This window comes from Carassius gibelio, chromosome A24 (genome assembly GCF_023724105.1).
Source record: "Carassius gibelio isolate Cgi1373 ecotype wild population from Czech Republic chromosome A24, carGib1.2-hapl.c, whole genome shotgun sequence".
Lineage (NCBI taxonomy): Eukaryota > Metazoa > Chordata > Actinopteri > Cypriniformes > Cyprinidae > Carassius > Carassius gibelio.
The window spans coordinates 19,156,996-19,181,285 of record NC_068394.1 but is presented as its reverse complement, the minus strand read 5'-3'; the positions used below and the strand labels follow the sequence as shown (position 1 = coordinate 19,181,285).

Genomic DNA, 24,290 nt, shown 5'->3' with positions numbered 1-24,290 from the left:
TCTGTCAGTGGTGCTGGTGCAGGTTCTCCCCCATTTTACGAGTTTCTGCCTTCTTGCTGTTGGCTAAATAGAAGTCAAATGTTTTTCATTAGCCTAATTAAGAAATGTAGCATGTTGGATTAGAGATCATTTAATTATGTGAAAAAGCATTAGACTGTGGGAAAAGCTGCTGCACATTGAAATATAGACACTGAATTACATTACTTAATGTCAAATATTTGTAAAGTCATGAAGCCTACTCTTACGCTCAACTTTAATTTATTTTTTTTTGCCCGTGGGATACCATGAAAATGAATATTAGTTCAATAAATTACCTTTCTGTCAGTTTTCACCTCTGATAACATTGATTTAGAATTAAAGTTACATATTCTATAGTATGCAGAAGTCTTTTTGGCGGGAGCTGTTGCCATGGTGAATCGTAATTTCAGAGCTTCATTAATCATGGCTTTTCATAGTTGTGGTTCACGTGCTAAGCTCAGAGTCAGCCTACTCAGAGTGGATTGAACTAACTCTGTTTAGCTGTTCTGAATCCAAAAACTTACAGTTTCCAATCTCAGGGTTAGTCAACTCAGAGTTCAAGTTTTAACTTAGAGTTTGTTGAACCTGCCTTCTGGAATACACCCCTAAAGACTGCAAGTTGGTACTGTAGCTCTCTAGGAGCAGGGTTGGAGATCCCTGGTGTATATTAAACCTAATGAAAGATAGAATGCACTTCATGTTAGCTTGCTTATTGTGCTCAAGAGCTTGGTCTAGTGTGTTGGTCCACATGTCCTGTTAACAAAAAATATGCTTCTAACCACAGGTAGAAAGTTGTAGTTCCAACCACACGTATTTGTAATGCTGTTTGCAAATGTTTGCTGGAACTGTGGTTTGGGAAACACAAATCTTTTAACCATGTTAACAAACACAGAACTTGTAATCGTAATTGGTTAATGATTCTTTTGGGAAATGCCTTCCAGATCCAAAACTTTTTTTTTATTCCGATAATCACCCTGATTTACATCACAGAAGAAAACATCTGTCACTACTTTCAATTCAGTGCAACTTTAACAATAATTTGTTACAACAAAATACTGTATTTAGAATTTCATGTCATACTGCAATAAATAAATAAATAAAGAAAGAAAGAAAGAAAGAACAGATTGAACTTGATTGTAGTGTCTTACATTATCGGAATACCCATAAGACCTTGCTTTATCTTTAGCATAGAAAGAGTACAGTAGCTCACATAAGCAGCCTCTGTATGCCATATTTTGAGCAATAGTGGATTAAATGAGTTCCATTCTTGGATTAACTGGACACAACCTGTCAACTTCTCAGTTCAGCACCTCATCTTGAGTGTCAAAATGGTCAAAACACTTTATAGTTTATGTGTACAAACTCCGTCACCTGTTTCCAGCACATTTTGACTTCCAGAAAATACATCTCTCCAACTCAGTTTTAAATTTGCATAAAAATAGATAGCTGGATGGAAACCCAACAAGTGAATGATTTGTAATATACATTTTATAATGTATTTTACTGTTTGCATGTCTGAATGATCTCTTTGTCCAGTCCAGTCAAGGCAGCACTATCTCTCTTCTGTTCTTCTGCAGTGTTTGTCAGATTTCTTCTCATTCACATCTGACTCACGTCCTTAATGACAGCAGGAAGACCTTTTCTGGCTTTCATCCGCTGCACATATTCGTCATTTATTTTTACTGCACACACTTACTTGCATATGCACACATTAGATATTCAACATACTTCCCTTAGAAACCTTTTAGTGTGTAAAGTTCCGCAAACGCACAATGAATTTGTCTGTAATAGTGCCTATATATCATTTTTGCACATTTTTTGATTATCACACCAGTTTCCCTCTCAGATGCTGATTGGCTAACTCTCCCTCCCAGCCTTAAGATTCTTTTAACCTTATTGAATTCATCTGAAACTCAATAAAACCAACTTAATGTTTCAATTATAATTTGTGTTCTATTCTTTTTATTATGTAGTTCTGTAGTTATGTTGGAATTCAAGGCCTGCTATAATGGGAAACTGATTACAGCCAACAGTTTTGTTGGTATTTTATGCCCGAATAAAAAACTAATTCACATATGAAATAATTCCAGTGTGCTTAATAGTCTTCAATAATTGAGGCACTAATCACGACCCTTGACAGGCAAAGCTAAAAGGCATATTTCAACTGACAGCTGTGTAGTTTAGTGTCTTCCAGAAGGACAGTAGAGAATTGGTTGGCCTTTCTGTGACATATTTGGTTAGAGGTTTTCCTGCAGGAGTAGAAACTTCTCGTAACTGTTCTTAAATGGTGCATTCCAGAAAGCACTGTGACAGGGCTGTGTAACTTGAGACTTACAGACACACACACACACACACACACACACACACACACACACACAGATTTATTGTAGTGTTAAGGAAATTCTGCCCTTATGTGTAACACACGCCTTCGTTTGGCAGCTTGTATTACTCCACTGAAGGACAGTAATGGTTGCTAAAGAATTGGTAGATGCACTCTAAGAAAAAAAAAAGACAGAGTAAAGAATAAAGTGTACCTTTTGAAGTACAACAGCTTCTCACTGGGACAGTACCCTCAAAGGGACATCTTTGTACCTTTACCCCTAAATGGTTCATAATAGAACCATAAGAGTACATACTGTATTACTGTACCTCAAGGGTACATATTTGTTCTATAGTTAATAATATGCACCCTTTAGGGGTAAAGATGTAGGCCCAATCCCAATTCAGTTTTATAATACTACAATTATACAAAGGAAAGGGGAAGGGCTAAGGGGTAGAATTGGGATTGGGCCCTTTTTTCTTTGGATTTTCTGATAATCTGGTTGCTAGTTGATGAGTTCTTATGGCCCATATCAAAATAACCTAAAAATGCCTCTGATATTCTGGTTTCTAGATATGACTCAAGTCCCTCTCCTTATCTTAGTAATTTGTGCCTTAGTGAACACAAATAACAATAATTGTTTAACCTAGACAGCAAACATTGACAGATAGTCCCTTTAAATGACAGATTATATTGCTTTATGATTTACATCCTAAAACATTTCAGAATGCAACAATGAGTGAAATCATGTTTGAGCTTTTGCACTCACTTGAGTTTATTTCAAGTCTGCTAAGAAATACTCTGAGAGGTTTCCTCTTTGTCATCAAACAAGCCAAACTAGGATGTTTGCTTCCTCTTTTTTCTTTCGTATTGTTATATAGAACTACAATTTTCCTCACTGTAATTAGGATGTTTATTTGTCTGACGTGTGTGTGGATGGAGATCTGCTCTCCACCTGCAGACCATCAGGGTGGAATGGTTGGAAGTCATCCAGGTTGAGCCATGTATGAACAGCTTTATGAGATCAGCGCTCCTACTGCCTATAAAATATGTTTGAAAGAATGACACAATGTTATTGTGTGTTTGTTGTCTTTTGCTTTAATGCTGTACAGCCCAGAATATATTTCACATTAGATGTGTAAGGTGTTGAGCTGAGAAAGGGAATTCAAATATTTGGGCAAATTTACTAAATAACTTTGCCATTTTATCTTTTTTTTTTTTTTTTTTTAAACCCTGCATCTCATTATAGAATACACCAATTCACCCACTAAAAGTTAGTTAGCACTTTATTTTACAGTCCTGTTCCTCATGTACATACTATGTACTTATTATAGTAATTACAATAACTATGTAATAACTAGGTACTAACCCTGAACCTACCCCTAAACCTAACCCTACCCCATGTAGTTACCTTGTATTACCAGAACTTTCTTAGATAAATACACTATAAGTACACTATAAGTACATGTTAGTACACGTACTGTAAAATAAAGTGCAACCAAGTTAGCTGTAAACAGGTTTATTAGAACACCATGTCCTATCAGATATGGTAAGGAACGTTAATTGTGTATAATTATTGAAGGAACTAATAAATGTTACAAATTTTAATTGAAACATTTTGTCCTAACCAACCTCAAATACAATGAGCGACACTGCGTTTCTTCTCAGTTATGCTTTACATTTCTTTGGTGTTGTGCCTGGTAACCCCACTCACTTTGAAAACCCATTGGACCAGAGGAAGGTAGGAAGGCCTCTTTAAGAAAATGTGACTATTTAGTTTTTGCCAGTATGTGGGTTTGTTTGCTCCATTGAGTGATTTGCATTACACCTTGAAACAAAGCGGACAAATAAATATTGCATATCTGCGGTCACAGTTCATTCCTAGTGAATTCCCCCTATTGTGTTTTGCTTTGAGACTTTGCTACAGTTGAATTAAAATGCTGTAAAAATAAAAAAAGTCAACATCTGTTCAAATATTTGTTTTTCTTTTCTGTGAAAACACATGCCAGAGATATTTCATTTCATTTTATTTTCTTGCCAGTGTTTTGGGTGGCGTCCATGAGGACAGGGATGGGAGCAATAGCACGAGCAAATAGAATTCCACAATTCTTGGAGGACCAGTAAAACCCCACCTTACGGTCATTGGCCAGACTCTTTTTGGATGCGTTCCAGACATGGACTCTTGTGTCTCGCATGCATTATTACTCTAGTGCTGCCTAACTGCAGTAGATATGGAGAACACTCGTAAAAAAGCATTACTTTTTCTCTTCTGGGCTGGGTTTGCTTGTTTGTTTTTAATATAAAAAGGTATATTTTTGGCACATGTAAAAGCACTTTCATGCTAAAAATTATATGAATGTGCCTCAGGCTGAAGGAAATGCAAATCCATGTCTGTAATGTAAAGGGTGTAGCTCAAACTAACTTTTCAGCTCTGCTGCAATAGGACACCTGAAAAGAAAGTTCAGTGCTCTTGTGTTACGGTCTCCATAGAAATCCATGTTAAAATGGGAAAAAAAAATTTTTAATTTTAAAGAGGTTTAAACATTATTATTATGGTAGCACTTTATTTTACAGTCCTGTTCCTCATGTACATACTATACATACTAAGAGGCTAAAATTTGCACGAACTCACCAAAATTGGACAGTTGAAGACTGGAAAAATGTTGCCTGGTCTGATGAGTCTCGATTTCTGTTGAGACATTCAGATGGTAGAGTCAGAATTTGGCGTAAACAGAATGAGAACATCGATCCATCATGCCTTGTTACCACTGTGCGGGCTGCTGCTGGTGGTGGTGGTTTAATGGTGTGGGGGCGATGTTTTCTTGGCACACTTTAGGCCCCTTAGTGCCAATTGTGCATTGTTTAAATGCCAGGGCCCCATTCCTTTATGACCACCATGTACCCATCCTCTGATAGCTACTTCCAGCAGGATAATGCCCCATATCAGAAAGCTTGAATCATTTCAAATTGGTTTCTTGAACATGACAATGAGTTCACTGTACTAAAATGGCCCCCACAGTCACCAGATCTCAACCCAATAGAGCATCTTTGGGATGTGGTGGAACGGGAGATTCGTGCCCTGGATGTGCATCCCACAAATCTCCATCAACTGCAAGATGCTATCCTATCGATATGGGCCAACATTTCTAAAAAATGCTTTCAGCACCTTGTTGAATCAATGCCACAAAGAATTAAAGCAGTTCTGGGGGTTAAACACAGTATTAGTGTGGTGTTCCTAATAATCCTTTAGGTGAGTGTATATATATATATATATATATATATATATATATATACATATATATATATATATATATATATATATACATATATATATATATATATATATATATATATATATATATATATATATATATATATATATATATATATATATATATATATATATATATATATATTGTTCCTGCTATAGCAGCACAAAAGTTCATAGGTTAAATTCCCAGGGAACAGACATACTGATAATAAATGTAGCCTGCATGCAATGTAAGATGCTTTGGATAAAAGTGTCTGCTAAATGCATAAATGTAAATATATATAAAGGATATTTGTGTTATTTAGTTACTGGCCTTTCTTATTTAAGAAAAGGAACTTAAATATTTTTCTCCTAATTTTAAAAGTGATGCGTTGCTTATCTAGTTTGTTTGAAAAAATAAAATACAATTCTGTTTCTGTTTTAAACATTTCAAGTATCCCTTTCAATGGTTTTAATAAGTTTGAATAAAAGTTTAATTAATTTCAAAAGCATGTCTGATCAATTTGATTCATAAATCTAATACTGTAATACTGTTAAATTTGAACAATAATAGCCCTATTGTTGCTAACATTTAAATAAATTATTACAATGCAATCTGCTTTATTTTTCCCCCAATTTCTATTCTAATTATATAGAATATGTGTTTTATGATTTAATACAAATTTACAATCAAACATTGTAGTTAACAAATTAATCAGCTCTGGAGAGGAACTTCATGTTTTGATTTATCAATCCAATTTTTTCAGAATTCAGTGCCATAATGCATTGCGCTTGACCTGTTATTAGAAGTAATATCAGTTGTAATTTGTTTTTCTTTATCCATTAAGAATGCCAAAGCTCAAAACATTTTCCACAAGAATAGATAACATTCTGATTTAAAAATCGCTGAATAAAACTTACATGATATTGTGAGGTAATATGACAAAAATGTAGCATACTAGTATTTAAACTGTTGTATAATGCATTATGGTTCATGAACTGTGTAACTAGTGTTAACTTTCATATGTTGATGATATGTCCAGTGTTCCGGTCTGGTAGTCTTGTCAGGTGAAAGCACACATTAACAAAGTTAAAGGCTGATTAATGGGCTTGCATTTGGAAATAATGATACACTTCTCCCAATAAAGTAGGTGTAAGGGAAACAGGTCAATTTAGCTCAAAGGGAATCATTTAAGATTTTAAAGGGAATTTGAACAGAATCACTGTTTCACGGCTGTTCACGGAGACGCGCCTGCGGTTCAGTGAAAGAGCCGTTTAACATCAAATCTGCGCTGGATACTAATATCCAAACTATAGTGAAAACACTATTAATTAGCACAGTAACAAGATCGGCAGTTTAAGACATTAACTTGTAAGCACAAAACACAAGATACTTCTCTTTTCAATATGAATAAGGCTTTATTAGATAAATCTAAGACATATAAACTAATCTAACATATAAACGCACGCACACACACATTCACACAAGTTGCAGGAAGGTCGAAAGTTAGGGAAAGATTAGTTTAAGAGAATGGAAATATGGAATCCCAAGTTAACAGCAATACGTTAAATTGCATAGACATGAACAACCATCAATCACGTAATTAGCGCTCGCATTGAGTTCCTCAATGGGGTTAAAATTATATTAGATACACCAGCACAACAAATATCTGGGAATACGTTGCCTTCGTTTGCTGTGAAAGGGACTCCAGTTGAAAGGGGTATCCCGGTGTCGCTGATTGGCTGGAAGTTCAGTTGGCTGAAGTGACGTCTTGGGGAGCCCGTGCTTGGGCGTTGGCTGAAGCTGGAGTTGTGTGGCTGGTCGGAGTTCAAACGCGCAGACGAGGTCGACGTTACAAAACTTAACTCAGAACACGAAACTCTCAGATGGAAAAGAAAAGAAATAAAGTTTGACGAGACTAGGTTGTGTTCCTTCTCATTGTGGCATAAGTAGCAGCAGGCAGGCACGCTGGAACCGCGCTCAAAGAACCATGATGACTAACCGCATGGCTAGATGCTACAATCTAAAGCTAGGTAGCAAAGCTACAAGCTAAGAGCAGGCATGACTGATAGCAAGAGCAAGGCTGGAACTAAAAGCCGACATGGCTAATAGCAGCAGCTAGCGACTAAAGCAGACTAAAAGCAAGGCATGACTGATAGCACAAGCAATGCTAGAACTAAAAGCCGACATGGCTAATAGCAGCAGCTAGGGACTAAAAGCAGACTAAAAGCCGTTTTTTAATCGTATCCAAAGTATTTAAACTTTCCTGTTGGCCACCCCTCAAATGTTGCCTTGACCAATCAGATATGTTCTTGGGGTGGGTATCATAAATCATTTGTTTATCTTACCAAGCATGTGGTTCTTGCCTCACAGGGTCTAATTTTGGACATGATTCCTATAACATGATTACGATATATTTTACAAATAAATGATTGTCAGGACAATATCAAGCAAGAAAATGCGATTATTTCAATACTAGACATGACTAGGTATCCTATAGTTATCAAAAGACATATACAATAAGTGATTATACATGATAGTCAAATGTGTGGGTTACACGTAAATGAATATGGAGTTAAGCAATGGAATGATTCATTCATAAGTCTTTTTTGAGTTCATTCTGGTCCTTATATAATGTATAAAAAGGGTTTCTTTGCCATTCTCTGGCAAAGGACTTTTCTGTGAAGACAAAGGTTTAAAGCCCTTCCCCCTTAGGAATTTCAGTCTGGTTCTGCCTGATGGGGGAAGTCAATGCAAGTATTTAACTTGATCTCCTGGGTTTACATGTGATGTCCAGCGTTGCATTCCAATCACGAACAATAAATTTGACAATCTCTTCTTCGAATTAAAATTGTCAATAATTGTTCTATTGGTGTTAATGTTGAAAGCTGTTGTGTGAACAAGTTGGTTGGTTGGTTATCTTGCTTGGTTCTTGTGGCACTAGAACTGATTTATGACTTCCTGAGGAATTCAGCTCATGTTTCAATGCACACAGCTCTGATAGACTCTTTGATTTGTCTGATTTGACTCATTTCTGCTACATAGGTAACCACAGTTATCAGTTAGGCTGATAATCTCAAATATCAACCTAAAGGTCTACCATCATGCACTCCAGATATTGATATTGCCATTGTCATAACTCTGGTTGATGATTTCTGTGTTGGATTTATTGATGTTTTGTGGTGTGTTCAATAGAGATGGCAGCTTGTGCAGCTCTTTTATTGAAATGTATGGTGTATGATGACGGTTCTGATGGTTTTGAGTTGTTTCCATTTCTTTTAAATTCATGGATCATCAGGGTTTTCTCGGCACTGTCAAAATACTTTTTGCACAGTATATTCTTGCGGTTTTCTGTTCATGATAAGTGAAGACCTTTCATGTCTTGTACACTTTGTGCTGCATACCAAGTCCAGTTCCTTAATCATTCTTTTTTCTCCCTCCGTTGTCTGAGAGTGAGAGACAGGGAAAAAGAGTCGGTGCTGTGTTGTGCAGGAATTTAGCCCTACTGTGTAATGTTAAGGGGAATCAAGGGAATAGGCGTCCTCCCAACCGCTGCCAAACAACATTATCCAACACAAAACAACAGGAGGGCCAGCTGTTCACGAGAGACTTTAGCCAAAATAACACACACAGAGACAGAAAAAAGACGGAGGAAAGATTAGGTCAAATAGAGAAGAGTGGAGAATACAAGAGTAAAGATTATAGAGCAGAGCTTGGCAGAGCTCTTTGTATCAACCAGAGAGCATATAATGAATCAGATTTGGAGATGGGGATATTCTATTTTGTATACACAAGTTCTTTCACTGACTGTCTCAGGCTAAAAGCTTTATGAAAGACATCTCTTATGCTCACAGGCTGTATTTATTTGATGATAAATACAGTAAAAACAGTAATATTGTGACATATTATTACAATCTAAAATGTTCTAACTTCTATTTGAATATATTTTAAATTATAATTTATTCCTGTGATGGCAAAGCTGAATTTTCATCAGCCATAATTCCATTCAGTATCACATCATCCTCTAGAAATCTTTCTTATATGCTGATTTGGTGCTTAAGAGACATTTCTTACTATTATCAGTTGTTGAAAATATTTTTATGGATTCCATCATATACTACCATTAAAAACCTTTTTTTTTTTTTTTTTTTTTTTTTTTTTTTTATGTAATATTTATATTCAGCAAGGGCCCATTAAAATGTTTAAAGTGTTATAATTGATGAATTTAAATTCAAGTTTAATCTTTTTTTTAAGCTGATATTCATCACATATTTCTGAAAAAAAGTAAGATATTTCACAATATTGCTGTTTTTACTGTATTTTATTATTATTATTAATATTAATTATTTTTATCAAATAAATTCTGCTTTGTTGAGCATAGGAGACTTAATTTAAAAACATAAAAAAAAAAAATCCTAATTATTCCAAACTTCACACTGATAATGTGAAGCATATTATTGAGTTTTCGAACTAAATCTGGCCAAAACACCATTAGTCGTCTATTTTAAATTTCTTTTTACACTAGATTGAAGAACAAAGAACTTCACTGAATATATCAGGGATTAAAGATGGTAGAGAAGAGTAGGGTATGCTTGTGTAAATCAAGTGGTTCAGACAGTTACCACAGAGCCTGGCTTTGAGTTGAACTCATTTGCCCTGAGCAATTTGAGGTTCAGGTGCAGATTGCCTACTGCAGAACAGGTTTTGTTTTCTCACAATAAGACATATAGTGTGTTGACATATAGTGTGTTGACACTTGGCTGGGTTTTGAGAGTGAGTGCAGTTCAAGCTGAAAACATCAATAATTTATTTGATATACTTCACGCTGAAAGAAGAAAGAGCCCTGGTGAAGAGAACACTGGGAAATGAACTAAGCTGGTGATTTTAGTTTTAATATGCAAGCCAGTGAGAAGCAAACTTTCCAGTAAAAACTGTGTTTGTTGTGAATGCATTGTTCTTTATTCACAAGCCCTTTCACACTAACACAGACTAACAAAAGAGATTCCAGACGCTGGGGGGTTACACAAACCTGTCCACACAAAGCAGTTTTTTTCAGCGTGCCGTCCTCTGCCCTCTTTTGATGTGTTGAAGAAAAGCAAGTTTGAATGAGTCACCGGAGGGACAGCGGAGAATTTGGCACACCAGCCAGGGTGAAACATCATCACACATGTGGACACATTCAGATCAGAATAGATTTACAAACTAGATAAACTTTGAGGTTGGCTTGAGAAAGCCTGAAAGGTTACAGCAGTTGTAAAAGCTTGACGTTTGAAAATGTAATGGTTAATAGCATGTTTCTAGCATGATGCTAGCATGTTTTAACATGATTAGCATGCTGTTAGCATGTTTCTAGCGTGTTTAGCATATTGCTAGCATGATTAGCATCAGCATGTAGTTACCGTATTGCTAACATGGTTTTAGAATGATTTTAATAATGAATACTAAATAAATAAATAAATATACACTGATCAGCTACATTAAAACCACTGACAGGTGATGCAAATAACATTTATTATATAATTACAATGGCACCTACTGTATCAAGAAGTGGGATAGTTTATGGATATTATGGATTTGGATATTAGAATCACATTCGATTATGAACAAGATATTGCGTAGCTTGTCAGTGTTAGTGTTTTTATTAATGCTATTTATGTTTTCGTTAACCCTCTGAGGTCTGAGGGTATTTTTGGGGCATGGAGAAGTTTTGTCATGCCCTGACATTGGTGCTTTTTTCAGTTGCTTATAAACATCTAAATGGCTAAAGTCTAATATCAGTGTAATCAGCACAAAGTGGGCTATAATAATATGTGAGCAGCATGTATGTACAAGATTGTGTTTTTGAGAAAACAATGTTTATGTGCGGTTAGTGAAAAACGAAAAATGTTAAATCACTTTAAATTGGTTCCCAGAACTTTTGAGAACTGGATAGCCTAGAATTTTATCTTTCTAATTGATGTGAAAATCATCTTGTTTACTCGCTCACAGAAAACAATATATTGATTTAAATTTTCTAAGACACTTTTTGTTTTTCATATGCAAATAGGCGTCAACTATCATGGATATCATTATTTTTCACACCTGAGAAGACAAAGGCCGCATAATGAGCTGCATAATGAGCCATTCAGTCAGGCTTGTGACTGAGAGGGAAGAGTAAGAAAGAACGTTAGGACAAAATAAATGTATATATTTTTATGTTTGTAGTTTATTTAGAATATATGTAATTAAACCACAAAATAATTTAATATTCACTTGCGAGTGCAGTTATACAGTTTATTAGGAACAATCAAAGCTGGATTTTTAGCATCATTGCTCCAGTCACTCACCGATTTTCTACCAAAAAAGAAAAAAAGAAAAATTGGAATATATGTTTATATATATAATGACTGGACTTCGTGTTGTTTTCATATGGATTATTTTATCACAGAATATTAGTTTTCGGCAGCACTTGTTTAGTTTAAAAGTATACATGTCAGGCTTTCTATACAACGTGATCTCATGAGTATATGTGTGTATTTTTATGTTAAATGTGGTTCTACCACACGTACATTTACTTACGTTTTCATGCACATAAAAACGTACAACTTAAAAACGTAAAGATGTATTTATAGCAGTACAACGTACAAATACTTACGTGTTAGCAGCTAGAAAAAAAGTAAATAATCTAACGTAAAGTGTGAATTTATATGAATTCCCATGTATTAATATTAAAATCGTGGCTTTAATGATTTAAATCTGTTGTATTTAATTGTCATATCAATAAATGTTTTTATTGAATTTATTGAAAGCAGTTTACTCATATACTTAATAGGAATAACATTTCTGTGCATGCTGCAAACCATAGATACACAAAAGCACAGCATAAAATTACAAATCACATCCATTTTATTTGTTTGCTGTACTCCATATCTTTAGAATCCAGATGTTTGCAAGGAACATATCCATATCAATCGATCTTCATCTTCATTCTCAGCAACCACATCCGTCATAATCAAAGCCCGCACTCGTTATGATTCGAATTTGCAAATAGCGCCTGTGCGCCACAGGAATGTTACGACATGGTTTACGGCACTGATATCGAACTCTCATTGGTTCTCACATAATTCGTCACAGGTTGCGACATGTCGTGTTTCAGTTGTTAGATATTTGAAATCAGTACTGCACCAGTGAACCTTCACAGAGAGAAGACAGATTCATAATTTCACGGATTAATAAATTAAATTCTGCTCTGTACCCTATAAAAACTATTACCTTCAGAGAGGACTGTGACTGGAACTCATTATCATTTGAACTACTTTTGGTACCACTTTAGATATTTTTTCGCAAAAAATAAATGATTAACGTTATGTTTGTTTGTCTGTTATTTGTTTATTTATAACAGTAACGTTATGTAGTTTTAAGAAATGGTTATGGGTAGGTTTAGGGGTAGATGTAAGATTAACGTTAGTGGCTCAAAAAACGTTTTGTTATATTTTTACTAAAATTGTGTTTTATGTTTTATACTTTTAACATAAATATATTAAAAAAGTAATCAGATATGCATTGAAAAGCAGCTTCATGAGCAATAAGGATAACTGACTGGTCAGAGAACACGTTCTATCTGTACGTATTTGAGGTTGTTTTTTACGTAAATTTCGATACGTATCGAACCTGTAACTACGTCCAGATAATACATAAATGACACTGTTAATACGTAAAGGCACATACATATTGGACAGTTTTAATTTACGTCTAAATATGTACGTTTTGACTGTGAGATCAGGCTGTTCTATAGATATATCTCTCTTGTCTCTTCGTTGAGTATTCACTGAGTTTTAATGACATGTTTGTAAATGAAGATCAGAGCAGACAAAGGCTGCAGACAGCACACCTTGTTTGTTATCTTTATTTTAAAAATGCAAAAAGTTTTGTTGTTATTATGTCTGTATACAAATAAAAGTAGACCCTTTACAGGTTTGATTGATGTATTGCTCTTATCTGTACGATCAAAACTGAAAGTGTAATTTAAGTTCTTTTCGGGCTTATCAGGAGAAAATGCCTCATCCCGTGTATATGCGTTAATTGACTCCAGAGGGTTAATACAGCACATAGCACTATTCAACTACATAAATGTAACATGGCAAAGATGAATGCACGTTTTGGAAGATGAATGTTAGGGAAATGTCATTTTGGAATTGCTGTGGTATGTGATATTGTTGTTCATGTTCATAATGAAATTTCATTTTATTTCTGTAATTAATGTATAACATTAACAAGATGGCACGTCAAATTACTTTTGGAAGCATGACTGATGAATGTATTTTTAGTCCTGTTCCTGTATATAAGATTAGTATTGAGCAAGTTCAGAGGCTGTCATATGTGGATCAACTTACTATGTTGTGTATTTTCATCAGTTTGTATATGAATAATAACTTTCATATTGATTCATTGGATTTATTGCATTCTGGAATTATATATATATATATATATATATATATATATATATATATATATATATATATATATATATATAAATCTTTGAAAATCAAAATATAGATTTAGCAGATTTAAGTACCTTTCAAACGACCATTAGCACAGAATCAGATATTGTGATTGACATCCACAGCCCATAAGTCGATGCCTGTTACAGTTTAACTGTATCAAGCGGGACATCCTTGAGTGCATTTGACTATTTTCACCTCTCAATAAGTCCATTAAAAATTCTATTTTAGCAGCCCGATTCAATAGATGAGGATGAGCCATATCAAATTATCAATGGTCTCTCACGAGATGCCAATACTAATCAGAATGAACCACAATTCAAATGTCAATATGTATTAAATATATTAACCTCCTGGTCTGGTACTGAGACACTATAATGATAGTATCCCATTACTTCTTAAAACCATCAATTGATCATATGAATTACAGGTAATGGGTGAATGTTCAGTACTGGATAAACCAAGGGTACTTGAATTAATAATAATAATAATAATAATAATAATAATAATAATAATAATAATAATAATACTAAAATTGACCCATTGTGGCAACTGATAGAGAAAAGATGTTCATACAGTACCATATACCACAACTTCTCTATTCTACTTAAATAATTGTGCAGCCTACACGTGCACATTCAATAGAGTTAAGCAAGGCTTATTTTCACAAGGAGACACCAACTTTCAGACTCCTACTTCAAGTCAAACTACATGCTACTTTAGCTATAGTATTTATTATTGTAAGCGAAATACTATTAGTTGCAATATATGGACTTGTAATCAGAGTTTGCTCATAACGTAAGCCAGAGGAAACTGCTTTTTGGTTTCTTTGCACTGTTACCTACAATGGCATATTTAAAGCTTGAAAGGGACACTTGTGTAGAAACACCTAATTCACTTACAATATATTAGCCTCTGTAGAGCTGCTTTGTTATACTACTTGTAACTACTGATTCCTAAAACCTGAATTTTGTGACACTCGCACTGAATTTTCTGTAAAGCGGCTTTAAAGCAATCTGTAAGTAAATAAAATTTATTTGAAACTCAGAGATCCATTTTGTCTCTTAGTTTTTCAGAGCATGACATGAAGTCCAGAATGTACATTTCAAACGCCCAGATGTTTGTCAGAAACGGAGTGTGCTCAGTATGTCATTTGGTCTGTGAGGTATTAAATCATTCAGTACAAAATGTTCTGCAATACTTCATCTGCCTGTAGAGGGAGCCTGACACCACACATTAGTGTAACGGCTCCAAATACTGCATTTTCTATATGTTAGTGCAAGCATATGCAAGACTTTACTGTTTACATCTGTAAAAATAAAAAAATAACAAATGTGTTTAGTGGGTGTGTTTTTGCACTGCACTTTTCTGTGCTGGTGTGGCTTTAATTTTTCTGGACCCAGACAACTATTCATCCAGTGCCGGCCCGAGCCTCTTGGGGGCCCTAAGCAGAATTTGATTTTGGGGCCCCCCTCCCACCAGGCGGAGTCACCTGTGCTTCAAGATTATTGACTCAAATGTCACACTATAATGTTACATTATAAATGAATACAGTGAGGTTATGTATTAATACAAAATAAATAATAAAACAATCAATACTTAACATACTTCACTCTTAAACTTCTGAATACAAACTGTCACAAAACGTGAAATAAATAATTTGCAAATGTCCAAATGCAAATGTTCAATCTTTTAAATGAAACCAAAATAGACAACCATTAATATAATAAAAAATAAATAATGCTACAAATAGTTAAAAACTTAAATAATGAAAGCAAACATAAGAACAGCTAGGATTCAAGAATGACAATTGTACAACAATGACCTCAGAATTGTTCCTTCCTAGCTTTTCAGGAGGCAAAGTCACTGATGACATCAGGACAGCAGGATTGTATTGTTGTGCCCCCTTCCTCAAATATGATGATGGAAAATAAACACCTACTATAGAGGTGAAAATAGAACTTTAATCAAATAAAAAAGTAAAATAATAAATTGTATTATTTACTTATTACAATTGTACCATTCAACATTTACCTATGGCTATAACTTTATTATGACTAATTTATTTCATAGTCTTAAGAATTCACAAATCATGCAATGGGAAATTAAGAAGTTTTACTATGATAAAACCATGGTTGTGATATGCACGTTTTTTGTTAAATAAATTAGATACTGTAGGCTGTGTCATCTATGGCAAAAATGTAACAGCAGCTATTACATGGAATTTGGCTCCCTGTGCAGGGATTTGTAATAACATGTACATAGCTTGTTTATTTTGTATGTGCCTACATTATGTATTTTAACAGTGTTATTATTAACCAATCATTATTGCCTCATATTTTTTTATATAATGCAATAATTTATATGAAGTCAATTTAAAGGCTATTGATGGCTTAGGTCTGTTTTTATAGCAACAACAAAAACAAAAAATTACAGAAGCCTATGTTAATACTTCTTTGTAAATTATTGTTTGAAGTAACAGAACCATGGTTAATTTGCAGTTACCATGGCTACAAGAACGATGATTTGTGGTGTTATTGATAAAACCATGGGTAATTTTCGTAAGGGAACCTGAAAAAAAAAAAAAAAAAAAAAAACGTTACCAGGAATGTGCCTGAAAGTGATAAACGGGCCTCGTTTTTACCTAAATGATTTATAATTTATTTTGATATATATTAAAAATGTATAAGGTGACTGCAAGTCTTGTCCTCAAATGCTACTGAGCTTCAAATTTCCCTTTGAGGCCATGTGAAAAAATTGCATAATTTACATATACTTTACTGTTTATTTTAATAAATATTCAACATTGTATTCAATTGTGCATTATAGCTGACACCTAGATGAACAATTACAGTTGTTTTTATGACTGTAAGTCATTCTCCTCAAATGCTACTGACGTTAGAAAAGTGTATACCGATATCGCATGTAACTTTAGAGACGGTCCCTAAATTTGAGACTCTCGAACGTCCAACGACAAGCCAACTTTATGTCCTTTTCTTCTTTCTCTTTTCGGCACCAGAGGGATACATCCTTTTTGTGACATGGCTTATCATTTATTACAGTGACGCGCACTTGCGCGCCGGCGCGAATTGTCAATGCACGCGAGGTGTCTATGCGCAATTGTGCATGACTCAAACGCTAGCAGACACAGCAGCAGTTGTCGGTAAACAAGATTTTTTTTTGTCTTAAATTATTAATTTATTCGTTCATTATTCATTCATTCATTCATTCATTTATATTACTTGTTTAAGTTATTTAATTATAAAAAAAAAAATAATAAATCATAATCTGCCAATCTGCGAACAAAGACATTGGCATTGTGTCCTGCCCCTTAAGTGTTTGCTTTTTTAAATAATTTGGTTAGTCATCTCTGTTTAAACATTCCACATAATTCTACAGATTTTCCTTAAGCAAAGAAAGTAATAAAAACATGCAGATAACTGGCCTACAGTATCTGATTTGGTCCGTTGCAGTTGCCCTAAAGATAATGCATTTTGCAAAGACTTTGTTATGAAGTTTCTGTGTATGGTGGAGTATGATGAGTAAAATGTAGTGGATGAGTTAGCAGGTCAGATATGGCATGCAGCATTTAATATTGCATACCATACAGTGCAATGTGTCACAATGTGGATAGTCAGTCAGATCTATGCATTATATAAAAGGTTATATTTGTTTCAGACAGCATGCATACTTTCACTCAGTGTATCCCTGCAGGCATGCGGTTGTCAGCCTGATCTTACCCTGTCAAATATGTGCAAACACACACTCAAATGTAAGCATGCACATATCTTACCGTACACTTTACTCAGATCAGAATATGAAAGATTGCCACAGAAGATTCACTTAGCTTGACTAGAGTACAGTAGATTAGCATGTGCTGTCTCATCATCCGATATCAGTCGTAAAAGTCGTGTAAATAATACATTAACTGCTACATTTTTGGAAATACAAATGAAAAAGAGGTGATATGACTGAGGCCTGATTTGATATTTTTTTTCTAATGTATGACAGCATGAAAAATCATGGAAGCTTCCTGCTTATTTTGTATGTTTTTTTTTTTTATTATTATTGTTATTTTTTAATCAGAGTCTTGAATAACTCTTGCTCTGTGTCTCTTGCCATCAGGGAGAACACGGAACAGATTGGAGCCGATGGACACCATCTTTGTCAAGCAGGTGAAAGAGGGCGGCCCTGCGCATGGAGCTGGACTCTGCACAGGTACAGACACAGAACACACAGACATATTTTTTTTTTATGCATAGGCTTGTCAGTGGTTATTCATAATTATGGTATTAAGGCACTAACATGTAGCAGACACTCGGTAAGCCAAAAATGCTTGTCCTTCATTCATATCATTCTGATTCTGTTTGTTTAAGGGCTGTCTTTGTATCAGAAATTTTTCAAATCTTCATATCGTCAGCCCGTAACACAAATAAAATAAATCTCTTGATATAAACAAACTAAGCTTTTGTCTGTGCTCTTTCCAAAGGTATTTTAATCACGATCCAAACAAACATGCAACATGAGCAGTTTTTAATATAAATAACATTGTATAGTTTCAAAATCTGAAGCAAAATTAGAATGGTTTGTCAGTTTTGTGCAAGTATGCATAAAAACTATCTGCATTAAACAGAAATAGCAGATGAGCTGAATGAGATGCAGATTCACTCTCTGCCACCTGGTGGCACTTAAAGTGTTTCCTTGGTTTCCACTGTAAACAAAGCAGTGCTGCACTTATGAACTTTAATATGCATTATACAGAGACAAAGGGAAAATAAAAAATACCATCGCAAGACAGTAAGTTCCCCTTAGACATACATTCATCTGAACTCCTGAATCGTGATTTTTTTGAGCATCTCAACCGATTTAAATTGTCACATATTAAAATTTGACATTTGACATTTGACATTTGACATAAGACATTTGACATAAGATTTTCAACCGTTTTGTGGTTAATCATTACATCCCCAGTCTGCTGACAATCAGAGCTGTAGAGGTCAAGTGACCTCGCAATAAAAATGAAACAGACTAATATTAGCGTAGATGTCATTCTTCTTACGATGTAACGAGAACATCAGTTGTTATGGGAAATGTTCCCCATTACGATTGACCTAATTAATGCAGCCTAACAGTCCTTTAATGTATTTGAATTATAGAAATGCGACAGTGTTTTATGTGTATGCTAGGTTTATGTGTATGGCAGTGTGTCTGCCTTCCAAACAATGCTAGGTAAATTGTTCCAGAGTTTGGGCACTAAATAGTAAAAGGATCTTCTGCCTGCAGTTGATTTTGAAATTCTAGGTATTATCAAATGGCCAGTGTTATGAGATCCCAGCAGACATGAAGGACAATGTATCTGAACATACTTACTGCAAGGTTCTGAGTTGCAAATCTTTAATTATTCTTCCCACAGAATCATGTAGATCATCAGTTTTTCAGAGGGTCATTAAAGAGCTTACAAGTCTGTGTATAAATTTCAAAACACATATCTTAAAACATATCAACATAACTGAACTAACAGCATCTTGTTCCCTTGCTGTTTCTCTTTCCTACAGGGGATCGCATTGTAAAAGTCAATGGAGAAAGCATCATAGGAAAGACGTATTCACAAGTAATTGCCCTTATTCAGAACAGGTAATGTTGTGTTGTCTGATGCAGCCCCGAGGGAGTGGTGAAGCCTCATGGTTAAAGACCCAGGCCCGTATTCATGAAAAATCTTAGTGCAAAGAGTTGCTCCTAGTAACAAAATTCTAAGAAAATTCTTAGAAATGTGGGTGTTTCCTCTTAAAATGAAAGAAAAGATCCAAGTAAAGAAAAAGAAAAAGAAATTCAGAAATCATCTTAACCCTTAAAAGAGCTCAGTGATATTAGACTTTAGCCATTAAGATGTTTATAAGCAACTGAATAAAGCACAAATACACAAAACATATACATATAATGTGTGTGTGTGTGTGTTTGTGTGTAAAAGAAGGAGAGCATGGTAAAACAAGAAATATTATGCCTGTAATTTCAAAGTGAAGGCTTATAATAGACCCTACTCTTAAAAGAGCTCTTTTCTTTCCTTCTTGCATAACCGACCAACCACAGTCTTCAAAAGACTGTCATAGCTAGCAACGGGGTCAGCCCCGCCTCCTCACTACGATAAACATTTTTTAAAAGTATTTCCTCACTCAAGAGTTGCTCTCAGGTCTGTCCTGAATCACTTTTAAGCTAAGACTCCTATGTAGAAATTTGTGAGCTAAATTAGGAGCTCTCAAAGAGGATTCTTAGAATTTTTTTTTAAGAATACGGGCCCTGGTCTGGTAACTAGTATTTGATTTTAAACTAAACTTGACCTAAACCAGCAATACCCGCTGCTCTGTATCCATATGCCTATCCCTTATTTTGTGGGTTGATTATCTGTTCCTGCTAAGTCTTGATCTAGATTAAACACTGAATCCTTGAGGAAGTTTATTGAATATGCTATTTATTGCGTAATTTTAGTTGGAATTAAAAGGTGGCACTCCTTCCTTGTTCTTGAAATTACTAAAAAAGCTCTCATGTACTCATGACTTCATCTGAAATATTATGTTTTACCTTTTCAAAACTTTTCCTTGCAGTGACATGTCTCTGGAGCTCTGTGTGATGCCAAAAGATGAAGACATTTTACAGCTGGTAGGTTTGATTTATCATGGGTTTACTTATCACACAGAGCAAATGATTTCTTGCGCAAAAATGATGGCTTTTTAATGCCTTTTTAATGCCATTTTAAGTTCATTTGATGACATAACATGAACCAAAAATATCACACAACTGGGCCTGTATTTAAAAAAAAACATCTTGAGGCAAAAAGTAGCTCATAACTTGCAGATTTAGGAGAAAATCCTAAAAGTAATGGGCGTGTCAGTCCTAAATTTAAGACTCCTACATTTTTGCTATAAGAGTATTTCTCAAAGCATTTTTAGTGCTACAACTAGCTCCTAAATCTGGGAAACATTAGGAGTAGTGAAGAGGACTCTAAGTCAGTAAGACCAAGTCACAAACTATCCTAAAATGGGTGTTGCCGGAACAGAACATTTTAGAAATATGTTTGATGATAATGAGCTTTTAATAAGGTGTCGCCTTAATCGCGAGGGTATTATGACTGTTGTTTTCATTAACAAGTTGGGCAAGAAGTAACTACTGTTCTTGAGTCCAGTTTGGTTTTCTTTTACATTCACATGCCTTACTACCAGCCATGAATATTCTATTCTGTTCATTAAAAGGCTGTTTATATGTATATCTGCTAATTGTTTATGAGGAGCACACATGTAAGAGGCTGACTATTAGCTGAACATATACTTGTTTAGTTAGTGACACTAAGACTGCATTTCAAAATGTTTATTTGAATGTGCATTTTTTTAACCTTTATCTGAATATGGCAACATAACATTGCGCTCTACAATATTTATATGAATAAATCTCTGACAGAGACCCCTCCCCTATCAGCCAATCACTGTGCACAGTTTGTAAGTATGCTGACATCATTCACAGCACTTCATTTCTCTTAACTTAAGACTTCTCTCTGTCCCTTAGTAAAATTTGTCTCAGCAACTTTGTGAATTGGTTTTAAGAGAAAACTCTTAGCTAAAAAACTTTTACTGCTATTAAGGAAAACATTTAAATTTAATTAAATTTAATTAAAAAATTTAATTTATGCATTTAGCAGACGCTTTTATCCAAAGTGACATACAGTGCATTCAGGCTATCAATTTTTACATATAATGTGTTCCTGGGGAATCGAACCCCCAACCTGGCGCTTGATGGCACAGTGCTCTGCCAATTGAGCTACGGGAACACTTAAATGATAAAATGTTTTGTGCAAACGGGCCCTGGTCAAGGATATTTAATATTTGAAACAAGTCTCTTCTGCTCACCAAAGCTGCGGTAATATTAATTAGGGACCAAACACCGTCGGTGCTTAGGCACCAATTTTATCCGTTAGTGTGATTTTCTTCTTCTTCTTCTTCAGCCACAAGTCTATGGCTGCCCATAGAACCGCTTGCGGGAAAGTTGTTAGATTTGGCACACTGATTTGGAGTCTCTAACTCTCTAGTGCCACCACTTTTCCAAAGTTGCACTCATGTTTATGTTAATAACTTTTGAACTGTAAGGCAGAAAATTTAGTTGAATGAATCACAAGGTTGAGTTTTTTTCGCTATTTTTAAATGTTCCTAAAACTTACTTTTTCAAACTCGTCCTAGGCCGTTACACTGATTGCCACAAAAATTGGACGAAATTATCTTCAGACCATGCTGGCAAAATGCTATGGAATTCAAGCACGTAAAAATGCATGTGAGGCTGTATCTCCGCAATGATTAGACATTTTGAGATCAAACTTGCTGTGTTATAACAAACATGACACGAGACTACCTGCAGCGCTTCGGCACTGTGCCACCTAGTGGTCAGGAGATATGAAAAATGCCTATTTTTGCTTATAACTTCTGACTGGTTGGGCCAAAAATGACAAAACCGGTCTCTTTAAATTTGAATGATATCCAATTTTCCAATTTTGGGTGTCTGTCATTTTGAATTTTGTCATGAAATGCTGTAATTTATGAACACATTGATGTATCTTTATGAAACTCATTAAGCATCTTTGACACCATGCTCTGATGGTACTCAAAAAGTATGAAATTTATAAAAATGCTAAAAAACTTTTGCTATTGCCCATTGTACTGAGACTGATATTAAAAGATTCCTCTGATCATGCAGAGAACATTGATACCAATTTTTGCCATAATTTCCTGAACTTCCTGTCCACCATTTTGATTTATGTTGAAAACCTACTTTTTCGAATTCCTATAGCATCAGTCCAATTTTCAATAAATTTGACTCGGTTTTTGTACAGCGTTGCTACAAAAAATGAGGATGTATCTCTGCAAATATTTGACATATTGATACCAAACTTTGCATGTGCCATTATCACCTCACCCTGACCATGCGACATTCATCTGATAACAGCGGCACCTATTGGTCAAGAGTAATATACCATTCATTAACCTTTAATTATTAAATTTCCAAAAATGCTAATAAATTTTGATAACAGCACCACCTATTGGTCAATAGTAACAAGCCAATAAATCATATTACTAGTGGTTGTATTTAGGATTTTCTGCCATTTTGCTCGCAGCTATATTATTGAAAAAAAAAAAAAAAAAAAAAAAAAAAAAAATATATATATATATATATATATATATATATATATATATATATATATATAATTTTCTATGTGAATGCATTTTAAAATCTAATTGATTGCTGTGATCAAAGCTGAATTTTCACCATCATTACTCCGGTCTTTCGGTGTCACATGATCCTTCAGAAATCTTTCATGTATGTTGATTTGCTGATCTGTTATGATTCTTAATATTGTTTTTTTTATCAATATTGAACAAATTTTTTTGAACAACTGTTTTTACTCGTATTTCGAATGATAATATATTATGATTTCCACAAAAAAATAATGGAAGAAGAAAACTGTTTCTTGAGCAGCAAATCAGCATATTAGAGTGATTTCACTGGAGTAATGATGCTGAAAATTCAAATTGATTTATAAAGTTATTTTAAATTGAAATAATATTTCACAATATTAATATTAATGTTTTTTGTTTTTTTTTAACATCCCAAAATATCCCAAGCTTTGATCAGTTATGTGTTTTAAATTAACCATCAATTTTGATGATGCAATGATGATAATCTTGGATATGTAAGAAAATCTACATTAATTAAACTGATACTGCTATGTCAGTTCTTACTGAAATCAGCAAACTTGTGATGTCTGCCTCCTCAAATATGCTTTAATATTTAAGTATAGGGCTACTTTAAAATAAAAGAGTAAAACGCCAGTAGGTGGCAGCAAGTCACTGTGTTAATAAATGAGCATTTGAGTCATTAGTTCAAGAGATTAATTCAGATGATTGATTCATTGAAGAATCAAGGAAGTGCCTGTCTTTATGAACTGTTCACTGAATTATTGACTCAAATAATGATCAATAAAAAATGCTGAGTCATTCAGTAATGAAACACCGCTGTATGCTGCTCAGAGATTAGTGAATGATTATTACTGGTTTATAGAGTGAATAAAATTGATGTCAAATCTGCAATTGTGCTGACACTCGGGAATCAGCACTCTCTTGATCGCCTCATGACGCTTAGTTAGGTTACATCATAAGTTACAAATATAAAAATTTAATTGTTATC

The 24,290-nt window shown here is 34.5% G+C and overlaps 1 protein-coding gene across 1 annotated transcript in view; it reads left to right on the top strand.

The window, feature by feature from the left end:
- The window catches only part of LOC127946126 (rho GTPase-activating protein 21), a 58,538-nt gene that overhangs the window by 9,551 nt on the left and 24,697 nt on the right, over nucleotides 1-24,290 (top strand). Inside the window, exons 4-6 of the mRNA XM_052542435.1 lie at nucleotides 18,195-18,287; nucleotides 19,625-19,703; nucleotides 20,669-20,723. Of these exons, the coding sequence (XP_052398395.1) occupies nucleotides 18,195-18,287; nucleotides 19,625-19,703; nucleotides 20,669-20,723 (227 nt within the window). The remainder of the gene's footprint in view (nucleotides 1-18,194; nucleotides 18,288-19,624; nucleotides 19,704-20,668; nucleotides 20,724-24,290) is intronic.